We start from the raw sequence: 18,103 nt of genomic DNA, 5'->3' as shown, positions 1-18,103 counted from the left end.
TTTGAGGCTGATTCCCTGACCTGCTGTTTTTGATTTTGTTATACTCTTGTGAATTCAATGGTTTTTACTAGATGACTTGTAGTTTTTCATGTTGTCTGTCTGTAATTGTTGTAATGACTCGGTGCTGCCTAACTTGGCCAGGACGCTCTTGAAAAAGAGATTTTAATATCTACGAGGCCTTCCTGGTTCAATAAAGGTTAAAAACATTTTTTTTAACTGAGCCTGTTTCTCCTAACCTGCTATGACAAAGTGACTTTGTGACACTAGCTGTATCCTAAAAGGCAACCTCTGTTCCTCGATGTACTAAACCGAGGCCCGGCAGCCAGTAAGTACAAGTAAGAGACAATTACGGCAACAATAAGTAGTAAGATGAAAGCTATTCACATTTGAGATGTGAATAAACGGCACCGATTGATCAATTGCCAGTACGTGTCCTTTTGAAATGACCTGTTGAGACGGGCCCTCCTTCTGTGGCGTTCATTTGACGGCCATAGTGCTATCTGGCCTATAAATGATCCACTCATTCCATAATAAGACGATTTGTTATTGGTTTGTGAACACAAGTCCAATACAATATTTGCACACCTCTGTACGAATAGGAAAACTATCCCTTCATTGTGTGTGTGTGTGGGTGTCTGAGGAATGTTTTACTGCCGTTTCACCTTACAGAGGTATCACCACCCTTCCCATCGGCACCTCGGGTCCTCTTGGCTCCCTGACCGTCAGGCCGGATCCTGTGTAGGGAAGAAAAAAGAAGATTGATGTTATATTACATGGCCTTCAATAGCAAAATGACCGATGAGGTGACATTATGAGCCCCTTTTAGCTTTATGGCATTCCATGTGTATTTGTTTCCCCGTGGTCTATAACGGTGTCTCAATTATGGCATGAAGGTTTGGTGTGTTAGTACTTGTTATTAGGTGTGTGGAAGAGTCACCTTCCTTTGTCCTTTCTAACTGGGACCTCTATTCGACTTCTTTAGGGCTGTCTCTATTGGGGGGGGGGGAGAAACTGCAGTGGGTTGAATCCTACTAAATCAGTGTTTTCCAACTCCAGGGGTAGAGTAGCCTACCAGTAGACATTTTTGTTGTAGCCCTGGAGAGGCACAGCTGATTCAACTACTGTGGAACATAGAGTACTAGTCGATTACCCAGTTTGACTTGCTTTCATTTCTTCTTGGCAGAACCCCTATCGCTCCTCCCTCGTTCCCTAGAACGAGCGCCGATCCCTTTGCAACAGAGGCCAGGCAAAAGCGCGCGCTTTCTGTGCCACTGGCTTCAATCAGGTCCACCAACTGCAGATAATAACAGCACACCACGTATCGCGGACGTCACTTATTCACTTGAACTCCACTAGCGAACACATCATGTCTGGAAGAGGCAAAGGCGGCAAGGGACTCGGAAAGGGAGGCGCCAAGCGTCATCGCAAGGTTCTCCGCGATAACATCCAGGGAATCACCAAGCCCGCTATCCGCCGTCTGGCTCGCCGTGGCGGCGTGAAGCGTATCTCCGGCCTGATCTACGAGGAGACCCGCGGTGTCCTGAAGGTGTTCCTGGAGAACGTGATCCGTGACGCCGTCACCTACACCGAGCACGCCAAGAGGAAGACCGTAACCGCCATGGACGTGGTCTACGCTCTGAAACGCCAGGGACGCACCCTGTACGGTTTCGGCGGTTAAACACACTGTCTTCTGAACGTCTACATCCCGACTTGAACCCAAAAGGCTCTTTTAAGAGCCACCCACATCCGCTTGAAAAAGGCCAATTCCATAGTTATAGGAAACCATGAACCACTCTCGAGTGGACAGGGAGTGTTGATGACAGGACTCTTATGTTCAGTGTAGAAACAGTCGTATTTCGACGGCACCCAACCTTTAATTAATTTATTAGACCTTTATTTAACTAGGCAAGTCAGTTAAGAACATAATCTAATTTTCAATGACGGCATAGGAACAGTGGGTGAACTGCCTGTTCAAGGGCAGAAGGACAGATTCAGAAGCTAAAGCCGACAGCCCTACTAAGTCCAAAAAGGGGGTGCAAAGGTTGTAGGATATGCATTTACGTCCCCCTTTTGAAACACACATTTTCCCCACCAGTAAAAAAACATAGGCGATGGAATTGGGGGAGGTAGGGCGCACAGGTCTTTGTTTAGGGAGCCAGCCTCTGAGTGGAAGGCTCTTATGCGCGCTCGGCTCCACTGGGCAAATGAAAGCAGGGGCGCCTATGAGAAAGCAGGGGTGTGTCCACGGCCGCTGAATTTGCTTAGCTTCCTCTTCATAAGAGAGGAAAGCGCAGTCCAGCCCCTCATTCGAAGCATCAGCATCATGCCCGAGCCAGCAAAGTCCGCGCCCAAGAAGGGCTCCAAGAAAGCCGTCACCAAGACCGCAGGGAAAGGCGGCAAGAAGCGCCGAAAGTCGAGGAAGGAGAGCTATGCAATTTACGTGTACAAAGTACTGAAGCAGGTCCACCCCGACACCGGCATCTCCTCCAAGGCCATGGGAATCATGAACTCGTTCGTGAACGACATCTTCGAGCGTATCGCCGGAGAGTCCTCTCGCCTGGCCCACTACAACAAGCGTTCCACCATCACCTCCAGGGAGATCCAGACCGCGGTGCGCCTGCTGCTCCCCGGAGAGCTGGCCAAGCACGCGGTGTCCGAGGGCACCAAGGCCGTGACCAAATACACCAGCTCCAAGTAAACAGCCCATTTGGAGTGCTGTACTAACCCAAAGGCTCTTTTAAGAGCCACCCACCCAGTCAGTGAAAAAGGCAAATCCATCACAAATGAATGTGTAGCTAGGCTGTGTTTTTTTATTGGTCTGCAAAACATGCTAAACCGGTTAGAGGTTAAAAAAAAAAAATTGTTGTGGAATAAGTCTATGCAATAAAATATGTTTGATAAGTGGAACTAGAATGAAAAGATGATGATTGTGCACATGCCAGTAGACAAAGGGAGTGGGATTCCACTAGTGCTCCAAGGACTAGAGTGGGGGTGGGGACACTACAAATATTGATCTATACAGCCCTTGTTCCACTCACTCACATGCATGCATGCACTAGCTACAGAGAGAGAGAGAGAGAGAGACACTCTACTCTCTAGCCCTATATCAGGCCCACATGGGGCGCCAGCCTCCATAGCGCCGGCCAGACACCAAGACCCACAGACACAAAGACCGGCACCAGTCGAGTCACGCTGCGGAGTCAAGCATTGATACATTGATTAGTAGACAGACAGAGAGAGAGAGAGAGAGAGACTACCTATCTGCCTACCTATCGGCAAAAAAAGACACAGGAAACACACACACACACACTGTGTCCAAATAGGAGGCTCCAAATCCAGCAAAAGCACTAATACAACATCACACACACACGGGGCAAGTAAGCAGTGTATATCGTGTGCGTCCTGGACACATGACGAATACAAGTTGAAAGTTGGAGTACAACACTAGTCTCGGCCAGGCCTCACAAGTGCATGTGTTTTAAGGTGCCCAAAAGAGCTCTCCTTTAAAACACCAAGGACCACATCAGGGGACGCCAAACCATCTGATTCCCTTGCCAGACATCTCGGCTCATTACACAATCAATGGTGCTCGCAATCGGATGCACTTTTAGGCCATTTAGGAGACAAATAGCACAGGAAAAGCAGTGCGCGCAGCTCCAGCCGACAGTCGAACGGTGAGGTTTTGAGCGAGTCGCAACAAAATGCACGGGGCTTCTGCAGCCCACATGACTTTATTCTGAACGGAGACAAGTCTGCTCGCTGGGCCGTTCGCTTTTGGGCCAAAAACACGGCTCCGTCGGTGACTTTTGGACCGATATTGGCGACCAGAAAACACAAGTGAAAGAGCATTTGGCCAGCCGGGAGAAGTCGAGCTGGGTGGCTTGAGTCTACATGGTTCTCATGTCGCGTTTAAGGCCAGCCCCCTGCACGGTGTGGAGCTTCAATAGCGCAGAGCAGCGTCTACAGCAAAGTACTCCTCCTCACAGACTACCGTAGTGTTCAGTAAGCGTGTGTGTTTACCGGACCATGGCAGAAGTCGCACCAGCACCCGCCGCCGCCGCGCCGGCCAAGGCACCCAAGAAGAAGGCAGCGGCCAAGGCCAAGAAAGCGGGACCCAGCGTAGGCGAGCTCATCGTCAAGGCGGTGTCCGCCTCCAAGGAGAGGAGCGGCGTGTCCCTGGCCGCGCTCAAGAAGAGTCTGGCTGCAGGTGGCTACGACGTGGAGAAGAACAACTCCCGCGTCAAGATCGCCGTCAAGAGCCTCGTCACCAAGGGCACCCTGGTCCAGACCAAGGGCACAGGTGCCTCCGGCTCCTTCAAGCTCAACAAGAAAGCCGTGGAGGCAAAGAAGCCCGCCAAGAAAGCCGCAGCCCCCAAAGCAAAGAAGGTGGCCGCCAAGAAGCCCGCCGCGGCGAAGAAGCCCAAGAAGGTAGCAGCCAAGAAGGCCGTCGCCGCAAAGAAGTCCCCCAAGAAGGCCAAGAAGCCCGCTACACCCAAAAAGGTCGCCAAGAGCCCAAAGAAAGTGAAGAAGCCCGCCGCGGCGGCCAAGAAGGCGGCCAAGAGCCCCAAAAAGGCTACCAAGGCAGCGAAGCCCAAAGCCGCCAAGCCCAAGGCAGCCAAGGCCAGAAAGGCAGCCCCCAAGAAGAAGTAAACCTATTCCAAACGGTGTTCGACTCGACACATGTTGTTACCACAAAAGGCTCTTTTAAGAGCCACCCACCTCTTTCCATAAAAGCGCATGTCATTCCATGTTGTAGCTGTCGTGCAAAAGAAATGAAATGACAAGCACACCAGGCTACTTTTACGCACCACATTTTCCCACTCTGGGTGTGTGCTGCCCGGAGAGAGCGATAGGGAGAGGTATATAATAACAATAATAATAATCGAGTGGCAAAATGGCGTACAATTGTCACTCAAGAGTGCAGCACCAGCCAATGTTGTGAAGTTTTAGAATTGCCATTAATAATTCAAATTGGAGAGGAGGCAGGCTGCTGTGATGTGTTAATCATCATCCGACCCATGTTAATACTATAGCGTAAGTGTTTCCCATTTGGATGATTTGACTGATTTGATTTGTCACAAATTCGGAGGGAAACAGAGTAGCCTAGCCCTTCTCACTCAGCTGCCTGCGGGTGGGTGAGGGCGGGCTTAGGGCTGACTGTCTGTCTGTCCCTCACTCCAATTGGATAAGGCCACACCGGCCCGGTGGCCAATCGGTGCCTCTTGTGGCGAGGTATAAATATGGCTCTCGAGGTGGCCAGCGGCTCATTCAGACTTTCTGTGACATCCTAAAAGCTAGCAATATGAGCGGAAGAGGCAAAACCGGAGGCAAGGCCAGGGCGAAGGCAAAGACACGTTCATCCCGTGCCGGACTCCAGTTCCCCGTGGGCCGAGTGCACAGGCTGCTGCGCAAAGGCAACTACGCCGAGCGTGTGGGCGCTGGCGCACCAGTGTACCTGGCCGCAGTGCTCGAGTACCTGACTGCTGAGATCCTGGAGTTGGCCGGCAACGCTGCCCGTGACAACAAGAAGACCCGTATCATCCCCCGTCACCTGCAGCTGGCTGTCCGTAACGACGAGGAGCTGAACAAACTGCTTGGCGGCGTGACCATCGCTCAGGGTGGTGTGCTACCCAACATCCAGGCAGTGCTGCTCCCCAAGAAGACTGAGAAGGCCGTCAAAGCCAAGTAAAATCGCTACTGCGGCTGCCACTTGACTACTCAACCCCCAAAGGCTCTTTTAAGAGCCAACCACCTAGCTCAGCAAAAGCGCAAAGTGTCCTTTTATATGCCACATACACGGCACCGTATCAAGTGCCCACATGAGGCGTTGAATGAACAATAACACCTACTAGGCGACTAAGTTTGCACGGTGACTATTATATTAATGCGCGTAATATGAACGCGCGTAAAGTGTCGGCCCTAACAAAAGAGCTAAGCGCGCGAGGGTGGGGGTTGCATTTTGGGGCGGCAGGGAGAGGCCCAGCCTCCCGTCCAATGGGCGCCGGAGGAGGCCTCCGCAACGGGCCAATCAGAGTGGTGCGTAGAAGGTGTCCAATCAGCAGACGCCGCTGCCGGCTTTATAAACTTCACATAGGCATTTGGAGGCTATACTCCGACTGTGAAAGAAGGAATCTAGCTAGCGCCATGGCCAGAACCAAGCAAACCGCTCGCAAATCCACCGGTGGTAAAGCACCCAGGAAGCAGCTCGCCACCAAGGCTGCGCGCAAGAGCGCCCCGGCCACCGGCGGCGTGAAGAAACCTCACCGTTACAGGCCCGGCACCGTGGCTCTGCGAGAGATCCGTCGTTACCAGAAGTCCACTGAGCTGCTGATCCGTAAACTGCCCTTCCAGCGCCTGGTGAGAGAAATTGCCCAGGACTTCAAGACCGACCTGCGCTTCCAGAGTTCCGCCGTGATGGCCCTGCAGGAGGCTAGCGAGGCTTACCTGGTCGGCCTGTTCGAGGACACCAACCTGTGCGCCATCCACGCCAAGAGGGTGACCATCATGCCCAAGGACATCCAGCTGGCCCGTCGTATTCGCGGAGAGCGCGCTTAAACGATGACCTGATCTCCAAAATCCCCCAAAGGCTCTTTTAAGAGCCACCTCCATATTTTCGTCAAAAAGGCACAATTGTTCCATTTCCCACCATGTATGTTGTCGACGTACAGACCGTGGTTCGATTCCAGGCTGTATCACAGCCGGCCGTGAGTGCAAATAAGCGCTGGTTCTTAACATCGAAAGAAAAGCGACGTATTGCACGTGTTACTTTGCGTAATTGTAGCTGCGATATGATCTGCTAAAGAGAGTGATGTATGTATGTATGCCTAGAGTCAAAAGGTTTTACAAAGGAGGGGAAAATACACTAGCAGTAATGACATAGGGCAAAGAGTGGCAAAATTGGTCACTACGTAGCTACGAAAAACATTAGCATGCCACCAGACTTTGATGAAAGTCCCGTATTGCAGTGCTGCTGAGAGACTCGTGCAGAGGGGAAAACTTTACCGTGGAGCACGGAGGCCATCTAGTGGTTAAACGCGGCAAGTGCCAACATCGTAGTGGTATTTGATCTTCAGGCCAGCGTTTCCCAAACTCGGTCCCCAAGTGGTACTTTTTCGAATCCAATAGCTGTTGGAATGTAACATGCTAGAGTGTGTCAATGACTTAGTGAAAAACCCCATTCCCTCTTTGCTGTGCCATGTGACCGTTGAAAAAAAACACAAAAACATGTGCACCCCATAATTCATGCGACTGACTAAGGTATTGACCCAACAATGATATCTCTGACTAATCCTATTACATACCCATTGTTCCTCCTTTAGACTACATCAGTGATCCCTTAAGAGAAAAGCTATCGGGACAGCAGGAATGAAAAGATGTAATCATCAAGGGCTTGCAAAACAGCTGTTACGAAACAGGACACAAGCAGCTGCAATGATTAGTCCTATTATTAGTTGACCAATTCCATAATTGCAATCACCAGCGCTGCATTGCTGCATAGACTTGATAAGGAAGTAAATGCCTCAGAAGTGCATAGATTAGAAGTCGACTTCTGAAGTGAGATGTAGTCTTCATGTGTGCTTTGTTTCGAATGTATGTCAATGTTGAGTGCACCGATGTAGAGTGTAGCAAAAGTGTAGCAAAATCACCTACGCGCAAGAAGATTTGCTCCGGAATCGAAACAAATGATAAGAAGACCCAGTAAAGGCCCTAAATACAGGCTGCCAGTTAAATGCCGAAATCACACAGCTAAAGTGATAGGCCTATAAAGCACCCGGCGAATACAAAAGAACGCAGGTCAAAAGAGGTGGGAAAACGACATTACCCGTTGAATGCAAAGGCATCAATCCAAAGGGATAATGTACTATAGTCAGACGCATGGCACAGGCAAAAAGTGGAGGCGAACCTTTGGGCAAATCAGGAAGCAGACAGGACATCTCTGCGCATGCGTTGCTGTATCCAGCACTCACGAGACAGGTAATAGCGGAGCTCCGTGGTGCTGAAAAGGACATTTGCCAAGGCCTATTTCCCGTTGGAGTGATTTGTGACATGCTATAGGCACAGTTCAGTACAGCCCTCATCCAACATTGGTGACAGAATCGGCCACGTTTTTTCCCTCATTTGACACTTGAGAAACATACATTCACATAACGTTGTGTTCCATATCTGCAGGAGACAAAGCAGCAGAAAATGTGCAAGTGAATATGATTTAAGAGCAGTCAAATGTGACGTACAGTTACTTTTTCCCCTAACCTATTCTGTGATTCATCTACAAATACACGCTTCACATTTCAAGACATGCGCATAAACGATGACCTGATCTCCAAAATCCCCCAAACACCTCCATATTTCCGTCAAAAAGGCACACTTGTTCCATTTCCCACCATGTATGTTGTTGACTAACACGTCGCGTTCCCTGCTCTCGAGTCACTACAGACCGTGGTTCGATTCCAGGCTGTATCACAACCGGCCGTGATTGCAAATAAGAGTTGGTTCTTAACTGACGTGACTAGTTAAATAAAGGTGACATCGAAAGAAAAGCGACGTATTGCACGTTTGCCTTTGCGTAATTGTAGCTGCGATATGATCTGCTAAAGAGAGAGTGATGTGACCACATGTATGTATGTATGCCTAGAGTAGAAGAGTGAAAGGTTTTTACAAAGGAGGGGAAAATACACCTGCAGTAATGAGTGATAGTAATGTCATAGGGCAAAGAGTCGCAAAAATGGTCACTACGTAGCTAAGAACAACATAGCATGCCAGCAGACTTTGAAAGTCCCATATTGCAGTGCTGCTGAGACTCGTGCAGAGGGGAAAACTTTACCGTGGAGCACGGAGGCCATCTAGTGGTTAAACGCGGCTACTGCCAACTTGTGAGCACATCGTAGTGGTATTTGATCTTCAGGCCAGCGTTTCCCAAACTCGGTCCTCGGGTCCCCAAGTGGTACTTTTTCGAATCCAATAGCTGTTGGAATGTAACATGCTAGAGTGTGTCAATGACTTAGTGAAAATCCCCATTTCAAAAAAATCGAAAACATGTGCACCCCATAACTCATGCGACTGACCAAGGTATTGAGGCAAAGAAATGATATCTCTGACTAATCCTATTACGTACCCATTGTTCCTCCTTTGTTAATTGAGAGAAAAGCTATCGGGACAGCAGGAATGAAAAGATGTAATCATCAAGGCCTTGCAAAACAGCTGTTACGAAACAGGACACAAGCAGCTGCAATGATTAGTCCTATTATTAATTGACCAATTACAGAATTGCAATCACCAGCGCTGCATTGCTGCATAGACTTGATAAGGAAGTAAATGCCTCAGAAGTGCATAATATTCGATGATCATATGCATAGATTAGAAGTCGACTTCTGAAGTGAGATTTAGTCTTCGTGTGTTCTTTTGAGTGCACCGATGTAGACCGTACTTGAATGACTGTATTTGTTAGTTGGTTTTTGTGTTTGTTGGGCTGCCACTATCTACTAGGCTGCCACATCCTTTTTTTACAGTGTAGCTAAATCACCTAGGCGAAAGAAGATTTGCTCAGGAATCGAAACCCCTTGACAGCTTCACCAAATGATAAGACCCAGTAAAGGCCCTAAATACAGGCTGCCAGTTAAATGCAGAATTCACACAGCTAAAGTGATGGGCCTATAAAGCACCCGGCGAATACAAATAACGTAGATCAAAAGAGGTGGTAAAACGACATAACCCGTTGAATGCAAAGGGATAATGTACTATAGTCAGACGCATGGCACAGGCTAAAAGTGGAGGCGAACCTTTGGCCAAAATCAGGAAGCAAACAGGAAATCTCTGCGCATGCGTTGCTGTATTCAGCACGTTTGAATGGACAGACAGCGCGCCTCTGCTGCATCTTCACTCACCACACAGGTAATAGCGGAGCTCCGTGGTGCTGGAAAGGACAGCGCCTCTGGCCATTTGCCAAGGCCAATTTCCCGTTGGAGGGATGTGTGACATGCTATAGGCACAGTTCAGTACACCCCTCATCCAACAGACCCCCTCCTGTAATTGGTCACAGAATCATCCAGTTAATTCCGGCCACGTTCTTTCCCTGGTCACTGCAACAAAACCTTTGTCGGGGTGCATTGGTGTAAGACGTAGTCCTGGAGAAAAAGTTGACCTATAGGCTATATGATATAATGGCATGTGGACCTTTTTTTTGCAGCTGCCTACAGATAAAGAGTGCACTAGGCTAGAGAGAAAAGTAGCAATCCGTTTTTTAATAAAGCGGTACTATGTAATTTACCCTCCTTTGACAGTTGAGAAACATACATCCACATGACGTTGTGTTCCAAATCTGCAGGAGACAAAGCAGCAGAAAATGTGCAAGTGAATATGATTTAAGAGCAGTCAAATGAAGTCATAGTGACGTACGGTTACTTTTTCACCAAACCTATTCTGTGATTGATCTACAAATACACGCTTCACATTTCAAGACACGCTCTTCTAAAGTCATTGTTTTCCACAATGCAATGCTCACGTGAGCTAGGAGAACATGTTCTATTTAATGTGTTGAACCTCTGCCTATTTGATGATCTGTTGTAGTTAGTGGTTTTTTGGACCACATACTTGTGCAAATTGCATCAGGTCGAGGGATAAATGCTCGCTCTGTGTGCCATTGTCAGTAGCACTTCTGATCCAGCAGGTGGTGCAAAGATCCCTCTCTATGTGGCTTGAATGATGAGCAGACTGAATGAATTGAAAGGCAGTGTTGGCAACATGACTTCTGGTCAGTGCCTCCCTATCTATATGTGTTGACCTATTCATTTGAGCTCCTAAATGAAGCATAGAGTGTCAACATTGCATCTCGCCTGAATCATGTCTTCATTCCTGTCTTGCAACGTGGTGAGGTGTGTGTTTGTGTTAGAAATCACTGGCCACTTGATTAATGGAACACCAGTCACTTTCATCATGCGGAGCTCTTGTCATACGGATATACAGTATTCTATCGTTAGGTATGTTAGTCTATGCCGGTGTGACATTGCTCGTCCAGATATTGATGTATTGTCATTCGATCCCTTTTGTTAGATTTGGGTGTATTGTGTGGAATCCTGGGACATGGTTAGATCTTACTTGTTTGATGTGACTGTGCTGTTGGAGCTAGTAACACAAGCATTTCCGTACTAAACACGTGTATGTGGCAAATTAGATTTGGATCGAATGGGTAATTACAATAGATTGTATGTCGGTAGGAGTTTTCCTCAGTGTGTGTCCCCCTTCCATTTCCCCTTGATGTCCCCGTCAGTTACGCTGCGGCCGACTTACTACCGATGTCACTGTGGTCCAAGTGAAAGTCCTAGCCTATAGGGTGTGGTAACAGGCCCTGTGTTATTTGTTGTTGTACTCTACATGTGAAGTATCTGCACTGTTGATAATAGGGAAATGCAAGCAGTTGAAGGGAACAAGGGACAGAGTCTAACCTGCTGTTGAACACAAGGCCCCGAGCATGTCCGCGGACAGAGTACGGTTCACTCCCAGTCCTATGATGTTGCTCTGTAGGTGAGCTTTTTTCAGCATCCAATTCCTGGCAGCCTTCTCCCTGGTTGAATTGTGAATGTGAGTGAATGGAGAATGTTTGGCTTCGGTATCCAAGGTGTTTGAGAATGTTGAGGACCAGTGGTCCGAGGGCCTGACTGTGACATCATAAAGCGGAATGCAGTTAGTGTGCCGTTTGAGGGATTCCAATTCAGTCCGGTGCGGTCTTCCAGACAGTGCGTGTGCTCTCTGTGCGATGACTTGTAAGTCGGTCGTGCGTACACGGAGTACAAGTACGACGGGAAGTGACATTTAGGGTAAGCCTAACCCTTCTTCTAAGCTACATTTCTGCCTTTACTAGACTATGGGGATATTTGATATACGAATGCTTCCGCTCGGTGTTTGAGATCAATTGACACTCTTTACCATGGCACTTTGAGATGTATTTTAAACTGCAAAAACACTTACGCCCCACTGCACTTTGTATACCAGGGTTGGCTGGCCTTCTGGTATACTTTTATTGACCAAGCCATTTTGGCTTTACTACCTTTTTATTTGGCCATTTTTATTGTTCAGAAATGTGGTGGGTACTCTCTTCGTTCGCTGGACTTTATCCCGCTAACTGTTCCAAATGTCTGAACCGAATTTGGTATAAGGTCTTTTATGTACTCTGCGCCATCGTCTCGGAACAGCTTACAAAATCATTTGAAACTGGAAGAACTTGTCCCGATTGGTGTTTTTCAATCACCGATGAAGGATTTTGAGGCTGATTCCCTGACCTGCTGTTTTTGATTTTGTTATACTCTTGTGAATTCAATGGTTTTTACTAGATGACTTGTAGTTTTTCATGTTGTCTGTCTGTAATTGTTGTAATGACTCGGTGCTGCCTAACTTGGCCAGGACGCTCTTGAAAAAGAGATTTTAATATCTACGAGGCCTTCCTGGTTCAATAAAGGTTAAAAACATTTTTTTTAACTGAGCCTGTTTCTCCTAACCTGCTATGACAAAGTGACTTTGTGACACTAGCTGTATCCTAAAAGGCAACCTCTGTTCCTCGATGTACTAAACCGAGGCCCGGCAGCCAGTAAGTACAAGTAAGAGACAATTACGGCAACAATAAGTAGTAAGATGAAAGCTATTCACATTTGAGATGTGAATAAACGGCACCGATTGATCAATTGCCAGTACGTGTCCTTTTGAAATGACCTGTTGAGACGGGCCCTCCTTCTGTGGCGTTCATTTGACGGCCATAGTGCTATCTGGCCTATAAATGATCCACTCATTCCATAATAAGACGATTTGTTATTGGTTTGTGAACACAAGTCCAATACAATATTTGCACACCTCTGTACGAATAGGAAAACTATCCCTTCATTGTGTGTGTGTGTGGGTGTCTGAGGAATGTTTTACTGCCGTTTCACCTTACAGAGGTATCACCACCCTTCCCATCGGCACCTCGGGTCCTCTTGGCTCCCTGACCGTCAGGCCGGATCCTGTGTAGGGAAGAAAAAAGAAGATTGATGTTATATTACATGGCCTTCAATAGCAAAATGACCGATGAGGTGACATTATGAGCCCCTTTTAGCTTTATGGCATTCCATGTGTATTTGTTTCCCCGTGGTCTATAACGGTGTCTCAATTATGGCATGAAGGTTTGGTGTGTTAGTACTTGTTATTAGGTGTGTGGAAGAGTCACCTTCCTTTGTCCTTTCTAACTGGGACCTCTATTCGACTTCTTTAGGGCTGTCTCTATTGGGGGGGGGGGAGAAACTGCAGTGGGTTGAATCCTACTAAATCAGTGTTTTCCAACTCCAGGGGTAGAGTAGCCTACCAGTAGACATTTTTGTTGTAGCCCTGGAGAGGCACAGCTGATTCAACTACTGTGGAACATAGAGTACTAGTCGATTACCCAGTTTGACTTGCTTTCATTTCTTCTTGGCAGAACCCCTATCGCTCCTCCCTCGTTCCCTAGAACGAGCGCCGATCCCTTTGCAACAGAGGCCAGGCAAAAGCGCGCGCTTTCTGTGCCACTGGCTTCAATCAGGTCCACCAACTGCAGATAATAACAGCACACCACGTATCGCGGACGTCACTTATTCACTTGAACTCCACTAGCGAACACATCATGTCTGGAAGAGGCAAAGGCGGCAAGGGACTCGGAAAGGGAGGCGCCAAGCGTCATCGCAAGGTTCTCCGCGATAACATCCAGGGAATCACCAAGCCCGCTATCCGCCGTCTGGCTCGCCGTGGCGGCGTGAAGCGTATCTCCGGCCTGATCTACGAGGAGACCCGCGGTGTCCTGAAGGTGTTCCTGGAGAACGTGATCCGTGACGCCGTCACCTACACCGAGCACGCCAAGAGGAAGACCGTAACCGCCATGGACGTGGTCTACGCTCTGAAACGCCAGGGACGCACCCTGTACGGTTTCGGCGGTTAAACACACTGTCTTCTGAACGTCTACATCCCGACTTGAACCCAAAAGGCTCTTTTAAGAGCCACCCACATCCGCTTGAAAAAGGCCAATTCCATAGTTATAGGAAACCATGAACCACTCTCGAGTGGACAGGGAGTGTTGATGACAGGACTCTTATGTTCAGTGTAGAAACAGTCGTATTTCGACGGCACCCAACCTTTAATTAATTTATTAGACCTTTATTTAACTAGGCAAGTCAGTTAAGAACATAATCTAATTTTCAATGACGGCATAGGAACAGTGGGTGAACTGCCTGTTCAAGGGCAGAAGGACAGATTCAGAAGCTAAAGCCGACAGCCCTACTAAGTCCAAAAAGGGGGTGCAAAGGTTGTAGGATATGCATTTACGTCCCCCTTTTGAAACACACATTTTCCCCACCAGTAAAAAAACATAGGCGATGGAATTGGGGGAGGTAGGGCGCACAGGTCTTTGTTTAGGGAGCCAGCCTCTGAGTGGAAGGCTCTTATGCGCGCTCGGCTCCACTGGGCAAATGAAAGCAGGGGCGCCTATGAGAAAGCAGGGGTGTGTCCACGGCCGCTGAATTTGCTTAGCTTCCTCTTCATAAGAGAGGAAAGCGCAGTCCAGCCCCTCATTCGAAGCATCAGCATCATGCCCGAGCCAGCAAAGTCCGCGCCCAAGAAGGGCTCCAAGAAAGCCGTCACCAAGACCGCAGGGAAAGGCGGCAAGAAGCGCCGAAAGTCGAGGAAGGAGAGCTATGCAATTTACGTGTACAAAGTACTGAAGCAGGTCCACCCCGACACCGGCATCTCCTCCAAGGCCATGGGAATCATGAACTCGTTCGTGAACGACATCTTCGAGCGTATCGCCGGAGAGTCCTCTCGCCTGGCCCACTACAACAAGCGTTCCACCATCACCTCCAGGGAGATCCAGACCGCGGTGCGCCTGCTGCTCCCCGGAGAGCTGGCCAAGCACGCGGTGTCCGAGGGCACCAAGGCCGTGACCAAATACACCAGCTCCAAGTAAACAGCCCATTTGGAGTGCTGTACTAACCCAAAGGCTCTTTTAAGAGCCACCCACCCAGTCAGTGAAAAAGGCAAATCCATCACAAATGAATGTGTAGCTAGGCTGTGTTTTTTTATTGGTCTGCAAAACATGCTAAACCGGTTAGAGGTTAAAAAAAAAAAATTGTTGTGGAATAAGTCTATGCAATAAAATATGTTTGATAAGTGGAACTAGAATGAAAAGATGATGATTGTGCACATGCCAGTAGACAAAGGGAGTGGGATTCCACTAGTGCTCCAAGGACTAGAGTGGGGGTGGGGACACTACAAATATTGATCTATACAGCCCTTGTTCCACTCACTCACATGCATGCATGCACTAGCTACAGAGAGAGAGAGAGAGAGAGACACTCTACTCTCTAGCCCTATATCAGGCCCACATGGGGCGCCAGCCTCCATAGCGCCGGCCAGACACCAAGACCCACAGACACAAAGACCGGCACCAGTCGAGTCACGCTGCGGAGTCAAGCATTGATACATTGATTAGTAGACAGACAGAGAGAGAGAGAGAGAGAGACTACCTATCTGCCTACCTATCGGCAAAAAAAGACACAGGAAACACACACACACACACTGTGTCCAAATAGGAGGCTCCAAATCCAGCAAAAGCACTAATACAACATCACACACACACGGGGCAAGTAAGCAGTGTATATCGTGTGCGTCCTGGACACATGACGAATACAAGTTGAAAGTTGGAGTACAACACTAGTCTCGGCCAGGCCTCACAAGTGCATGTGTTTTAAGGTGCCCAAAAGAGCTCTCCTTTAAAACACCAAGGACCACATCAGGGGACGCCAAACCATCTGATTCCCTTGCCAGACATCTCGGCTCATTACACAATCAATGGTGCTCGCAATCGGATGCACTTTTAGGCCATTTAGGAGACAAATAGCACAGGAAAAGCAGTGCGCGCAGCTCCAGCCGACAGTCGAACGGTGAGGTTTTGAGCGAGTCGCAACAAAATGCACGGGGCTTCTGCAGCCCACATGACTTTATTCTGAACGGAGACAAGTCTGCTCGCTGGGCCGTTCGCTTTTGGGCCAAAAACACGGCTCCGTCGGTGACTTTTGGACCGATATTGGCGACCAGAAAACACAAGTGAAAGAGCATTTGGCCAGCCGGGAGAAGTCGAGCTGGGTGGCTTGAGTCTACATGGTTCTCATGTCGCGTTTAAGGCCAGCCCCCTGCACGGTGTGGAGCTTCAATAGCGCAGAGCAGCGTCTACAGCAAAGTACTCCTCCTCACAGACTACCGTAGTGTTCAGTAAGCGTGTGTGTTTACCGGACCATGGCAGAAGTCGCACCAGCACCCGCCGCCGCCGCGCCGGCCAAGGCACCCAAGAAGAAGGCAGCGGCCAAGGCCAAGAAAGCGGGACCCAGCGTAGGCGAGCTCATCGTCAAGGCGGTGTCCGCCTCCAAGGAGAGGAGCGGCGTGTCCCTGGCCGCGCTCAAGAAGAGTCTGGCTGCAGGTGGCTACGACGTGGAGAAGAACAACTCCCGCGTCAAGATCGCCGTCAAGAGCCTCGTCACCAAGGGCACCCTGGTCCAGACCAAGGGCACAGGTGCCTCCGGCTCCTTCAAGCTCAACAAGAAAGCCGTGGAGGCAAAGAAGCCCGCCAAGAAAGCCGCAGCCCCCAAAGCAAAGAAGGTGGCCGCCAAGAAGCCCGCCGCGGCGAAGAAGCCCAAGAAGGTAGCAGCCAAGAAGGCCGTCGCCGCAAAGAAGTCCCCCAAGAAGGCCAAGAAGCCCGCTACACCCAAAAAGGTCGCCAAGAGCCCAAAGAAAGTGAAGAAGCCCGCCGCGGCGGCCAAGAAGGCGGCCAAGAGCCCCAAAAAGGCTACCAAGGCAGCGAAGCCCAAAGCCGCCAAGCCCAAGGCAGCCAAGGCCAGAAAGGCAGCCCCCAAGAAGAAGTAAACCTATTCCAAACGGTGTTCGACTCGACACATGTTGTTACCACAAAAGGCTCTTTTAAGAGCCACCCACCTCTTTCCATAAAAGCGCATGTCATTCCATGTTGTAGCTGTCGTGCAAAAGAAATGAAATGACAAGCACACCAGGCTACTTTTACGCACCACATTTTCCCACTCTGGGTGTGTGCTGCCCGGAGAGAGCGATAGGGAGAGGTATATAATAACAATAATAATAATCGAGTGGCAAAATGGCGTACAATTGTCACTCAAGAGTGCAGCACCAGCCAATGTTGTGAAGTTTTAGAATTGCCATTAATAATTCAAATTGGAGAGGAGGCAGGCTGCTGTGATGTGTTAATCATCATCCGACCCATGTTAATACTATAGCGTAAGTGTTTCCCATTTGGATGATTTGACTGATTTGATTTGTCACAAATTCGGAGGGAAACAGAGTAGCCTAGCCCTTCTCACTCAGCTGCCTGCGGGTGGGTGAGGGCGGGCTTAGGGCTGACTGTCTGTCTGTCCCTCACTCCAATTGGATAAGGCCACACCGGCCCGGTGGCCAATCGGTGCCTCTTGTGGCGAGGTATAAATATGGCTCTCGAGGTGGCCAGCGGCTCATTCAGACTTTCTGTGACATCCTAAAAGCTAGCAATATGAGCGGAAGAGGCAAAACCGGAGGCAAGGCCAGGGCGAAGGCAAAGACACGTTCATCCCGTGCCGGACTCCAGTTCCCCGTGGGCCGAGTGCACAGGCTGCTGCGCAAAGGCAACTACGCCGAGCGTGTGGGCGCTGGCGCACCAGTGTACCTGGCCGCAGTGCTCGAGTACCTGACTGCTGAGATCCTGGAGTTGGCCGGCAACGCTGCCCGTGACAACAAGAAGACCCGTATCATCCCCCGTCACCTGCAGCTGGCTGTCCGTAACGACGAGGAGCTGAACAAACTGCTTGGCGGCGTGACCATCGCTCAGGGTGGTGTGCTACCCAACATCCAGGCAGTGCTGCTCCCCAAGAAGACTGAGAAGGCCGTCAAAGCCAAGTAAAATCGCTACTGCGGCTGCCACTTGACTACTCAACCCCCAAAGGCTCTTTTAAGAGCCAACCACCTAGCTCAGCAAAAGCGCAAAGTGTCCTTTTATATGCCACATACACGGCACCGTATCAAGTGCCCACATGAGGCGTTGAATGAACAATAACACCTACTA

The 18,103-nt window shown here is 49.2% G+C and overlaps 8 protein-coding genes across 8 annotated transcripts; all 8 read left to right on the top strand.

Moving 5' to 3' along the window:
- Positions 1 to 1,054: 1,054 nt before the first annotated feature.
- On the top strand, positions 1,055 to 1,740 carry LOC139568172 (histone H4). Its single transcript, XM_071389911.1, has one exon. It carries the CDS (start codon positions 1,367 to 1,369, stop codon positions 1,676 to 1,678), a length of 312 nt encoding a protein of 103 aa, XP_071246012.1. The 5' UTR covers positions 1,055 to 1,366; the 3' UTR covers positions 1,679 to 1,740.
- A 236-nt stretch (positions 1,741 to 1,976) lies between these two features.
- LOC139568166 (histone H2B-like) lies at positions 1,977 to 2,907 on the top strand. Its single transcript, XM_071389905.1, has one exon. The coding sequence runs from the start codon at positions 2,180 to 2,182 to the stop codon at positions 2,696 to 2,698; it is 519 nt and encodes a 172-aa protein (XP_071246006.1). The 5' UTR covers positions 1,977 to 2,179; the 3' UTR covers positions 2,699 to 2,907.
- A 741-nt stretch (positions 2,908 to 3,648) lies between these two features.
- On the top strand, positions 3,649 to 4,746 carry LOC139568154 (histone H1). Its single transcript, XM_071389894.1, has one exon. It carries the CDS (start codon positions 4,027 to 4,029, stop codon positions 4,648 to 4,650), a length of 624 nt encoding a protein of 207 aa, XP_071245995.1. The 5' UTR covers positions 3,649 to 4,026; the 3' UTR covers positions 4,651 to 4,746.
- A 462-nt stretch (positions 4,747 to 5,208) lies between these two features.
- On the top strand, positions 5,209 to 17,999 carry LOC139541600 (uncharacterized). The gene is made up of 2 exons (XM_071346416.1): positions 5,209 to 5,688; positions 17,374 to 17,999. The coding sequence occupies exons 1-2, from the start codon at positions 5,303 to 5,305 to the stop codon at positions 17,939 to 17,941; spliced, it is 954 nt and encodes a 317-aa protein (XP_071202517.1). The 5' UTR covers positions 5,209 to 5,302; the 3' UTR covers positions 17,942 to 17,999.
- Positions 5,960 to 6,603, top strand: LOC139568157 (histone H3-like). The gene has a single exon (XM_071389897.1). The coding sequence runs from the start codon at positions 5,995 to 5,997 to the stop codon at positions 6,553 to 6,555; it is 561 nt and encodes a 186-aa protein (XP_071245998.1). The 5' UTR covers positions 5,960 to 5,994; the 3' UTR covers positions 6,556 to 6,603.
- On the top strand, positions 13,307 to 13,992 carry LOC139568171 (histone H4). The gene has a single exon (XM_071389910.1). It carries the CDS (start codon positions 13,619 to 13,621, stop codon positions 13,928 to 13,930), a length of 312 nt encoding a protein of 103 aa, XP_071246011.1. The 5' UTR covers positions 13,307 to 13,618; the 3' UTR covers positions 13,931 to 13,992.
- On the top strand, positions 14,229 to 15,159 carry LOC139568165 (histone H2B-like). Its single transcript, XM_071389904.1, has one exon. The coding sequence runs from the start codon at positions 14,432 to 14,434 to the stop codon at positions 14,948 to 14,950; it is 519 nt and encodes a 172-aa protein (XP_071246005.1). The 5' UTR covers positions 14,229 to 14,431; the 3' UTR covers positions 14,951 to 15,159.
- LOC139568155 (histone H1) lies at positions 15,901 to 16,998 on the top strand. Its single transcript, XM_071389895.1, has one exon. The coding sequence runs from the start codon at positions 16,279 to 16,281 to the stop codon at positions 16,900 to 16,902; it is 624 nt and encodes a 207-aa protein (XP_071245996.1). The 5' UTR covers positions 15,901 to 16,278; the 3' UTR covers positions 16,903 to 16,998.
- Positions 18,000 to 18,103: the final 104 nt, after the last annotated feature.

This window comes from Salvelinus alpinus, chromosome 2 (assembly GCF_045679555.1).
Source record: "Salvelinus alpinus chromosome 2, SLU_Salpinus.1, whole genome shotgun sequence".
In the NCBI taxonomy this organism is placed as follows: domain Eukaryota; kingdom Metazoa; phylum Chordata; class Actinopteri; order Salmoniformes; family Salmonidae; genus Salvelinus; species Salvelinus alpinus.
The sequence above is the reverse complement of the archived record's forward strand: the minus strand, read 5'-3'. Positions and strand labels throughout refer to the sequence as shown.

Coding starts and splice junctions, on each gene's coding strand:
- LOC139568166 (XM_071389905.1), top strand. CDS start 2,180: ATGCGCGCTCGGCTCCACTGGGCAAATGAAAGCAGGGGCGCCTATGAG.
- LOC139568154 (XM_071389894.1), top strand. CDS start 4,027: ATGGCAGAAGTCGCACCAGCACCCGCCGCCGCCGCGCCGGCCAAGGCA.
- LOC139568172 (XM_071389911.1), top strand. CDS start 1,367: ATGTCTGGAAGAGGCAAAGGCGGCAAGGGACTCGGAAAGGGAGGCGCC.
- LOC139568165 (XM_071389904.1), top strand. CDS start 14,432: ATGCGCGCTCGGCTCCACTGGGCAAATGAAAGCAGGGGCGCCTATGAG.
- LOC139568155 (XM_071389895.1), top strand. CDS start 16,279: ATGGCAGAAGTCGCACCAGCACCCGCCGCCGCCGCGCCGGCCAAGGCA.
- LOC139568171 (XM_071389910.1), top strand. CDS start 13,619: ATGTCTGGAAGAGGCAAAGGCGGCAAGGGACTCGGAAAGGGAGGCGCC.
- LOC139541600 (XM_071346416.1), top strand. CDS start 5,303: ATGAGCGGAAGAGGCAAAACCGGAGGCAAGGCCAGGGCGAAGGCAAAG. Junction 5,689..17,373: donor AAGGCCGTCAAAGCCAAGTA/AAATCGCTACTG, acceptor CTTCTCACTCAG/CTGCCTGCGGGTGGGTGAGG.
- LOC139568157 (XM_071389897.1), top strand. CDS start 5,995: ATGGGCGCCGGAGGAGGCCTCCGCAACGGGCCAATCAGAGTGGTGCGT.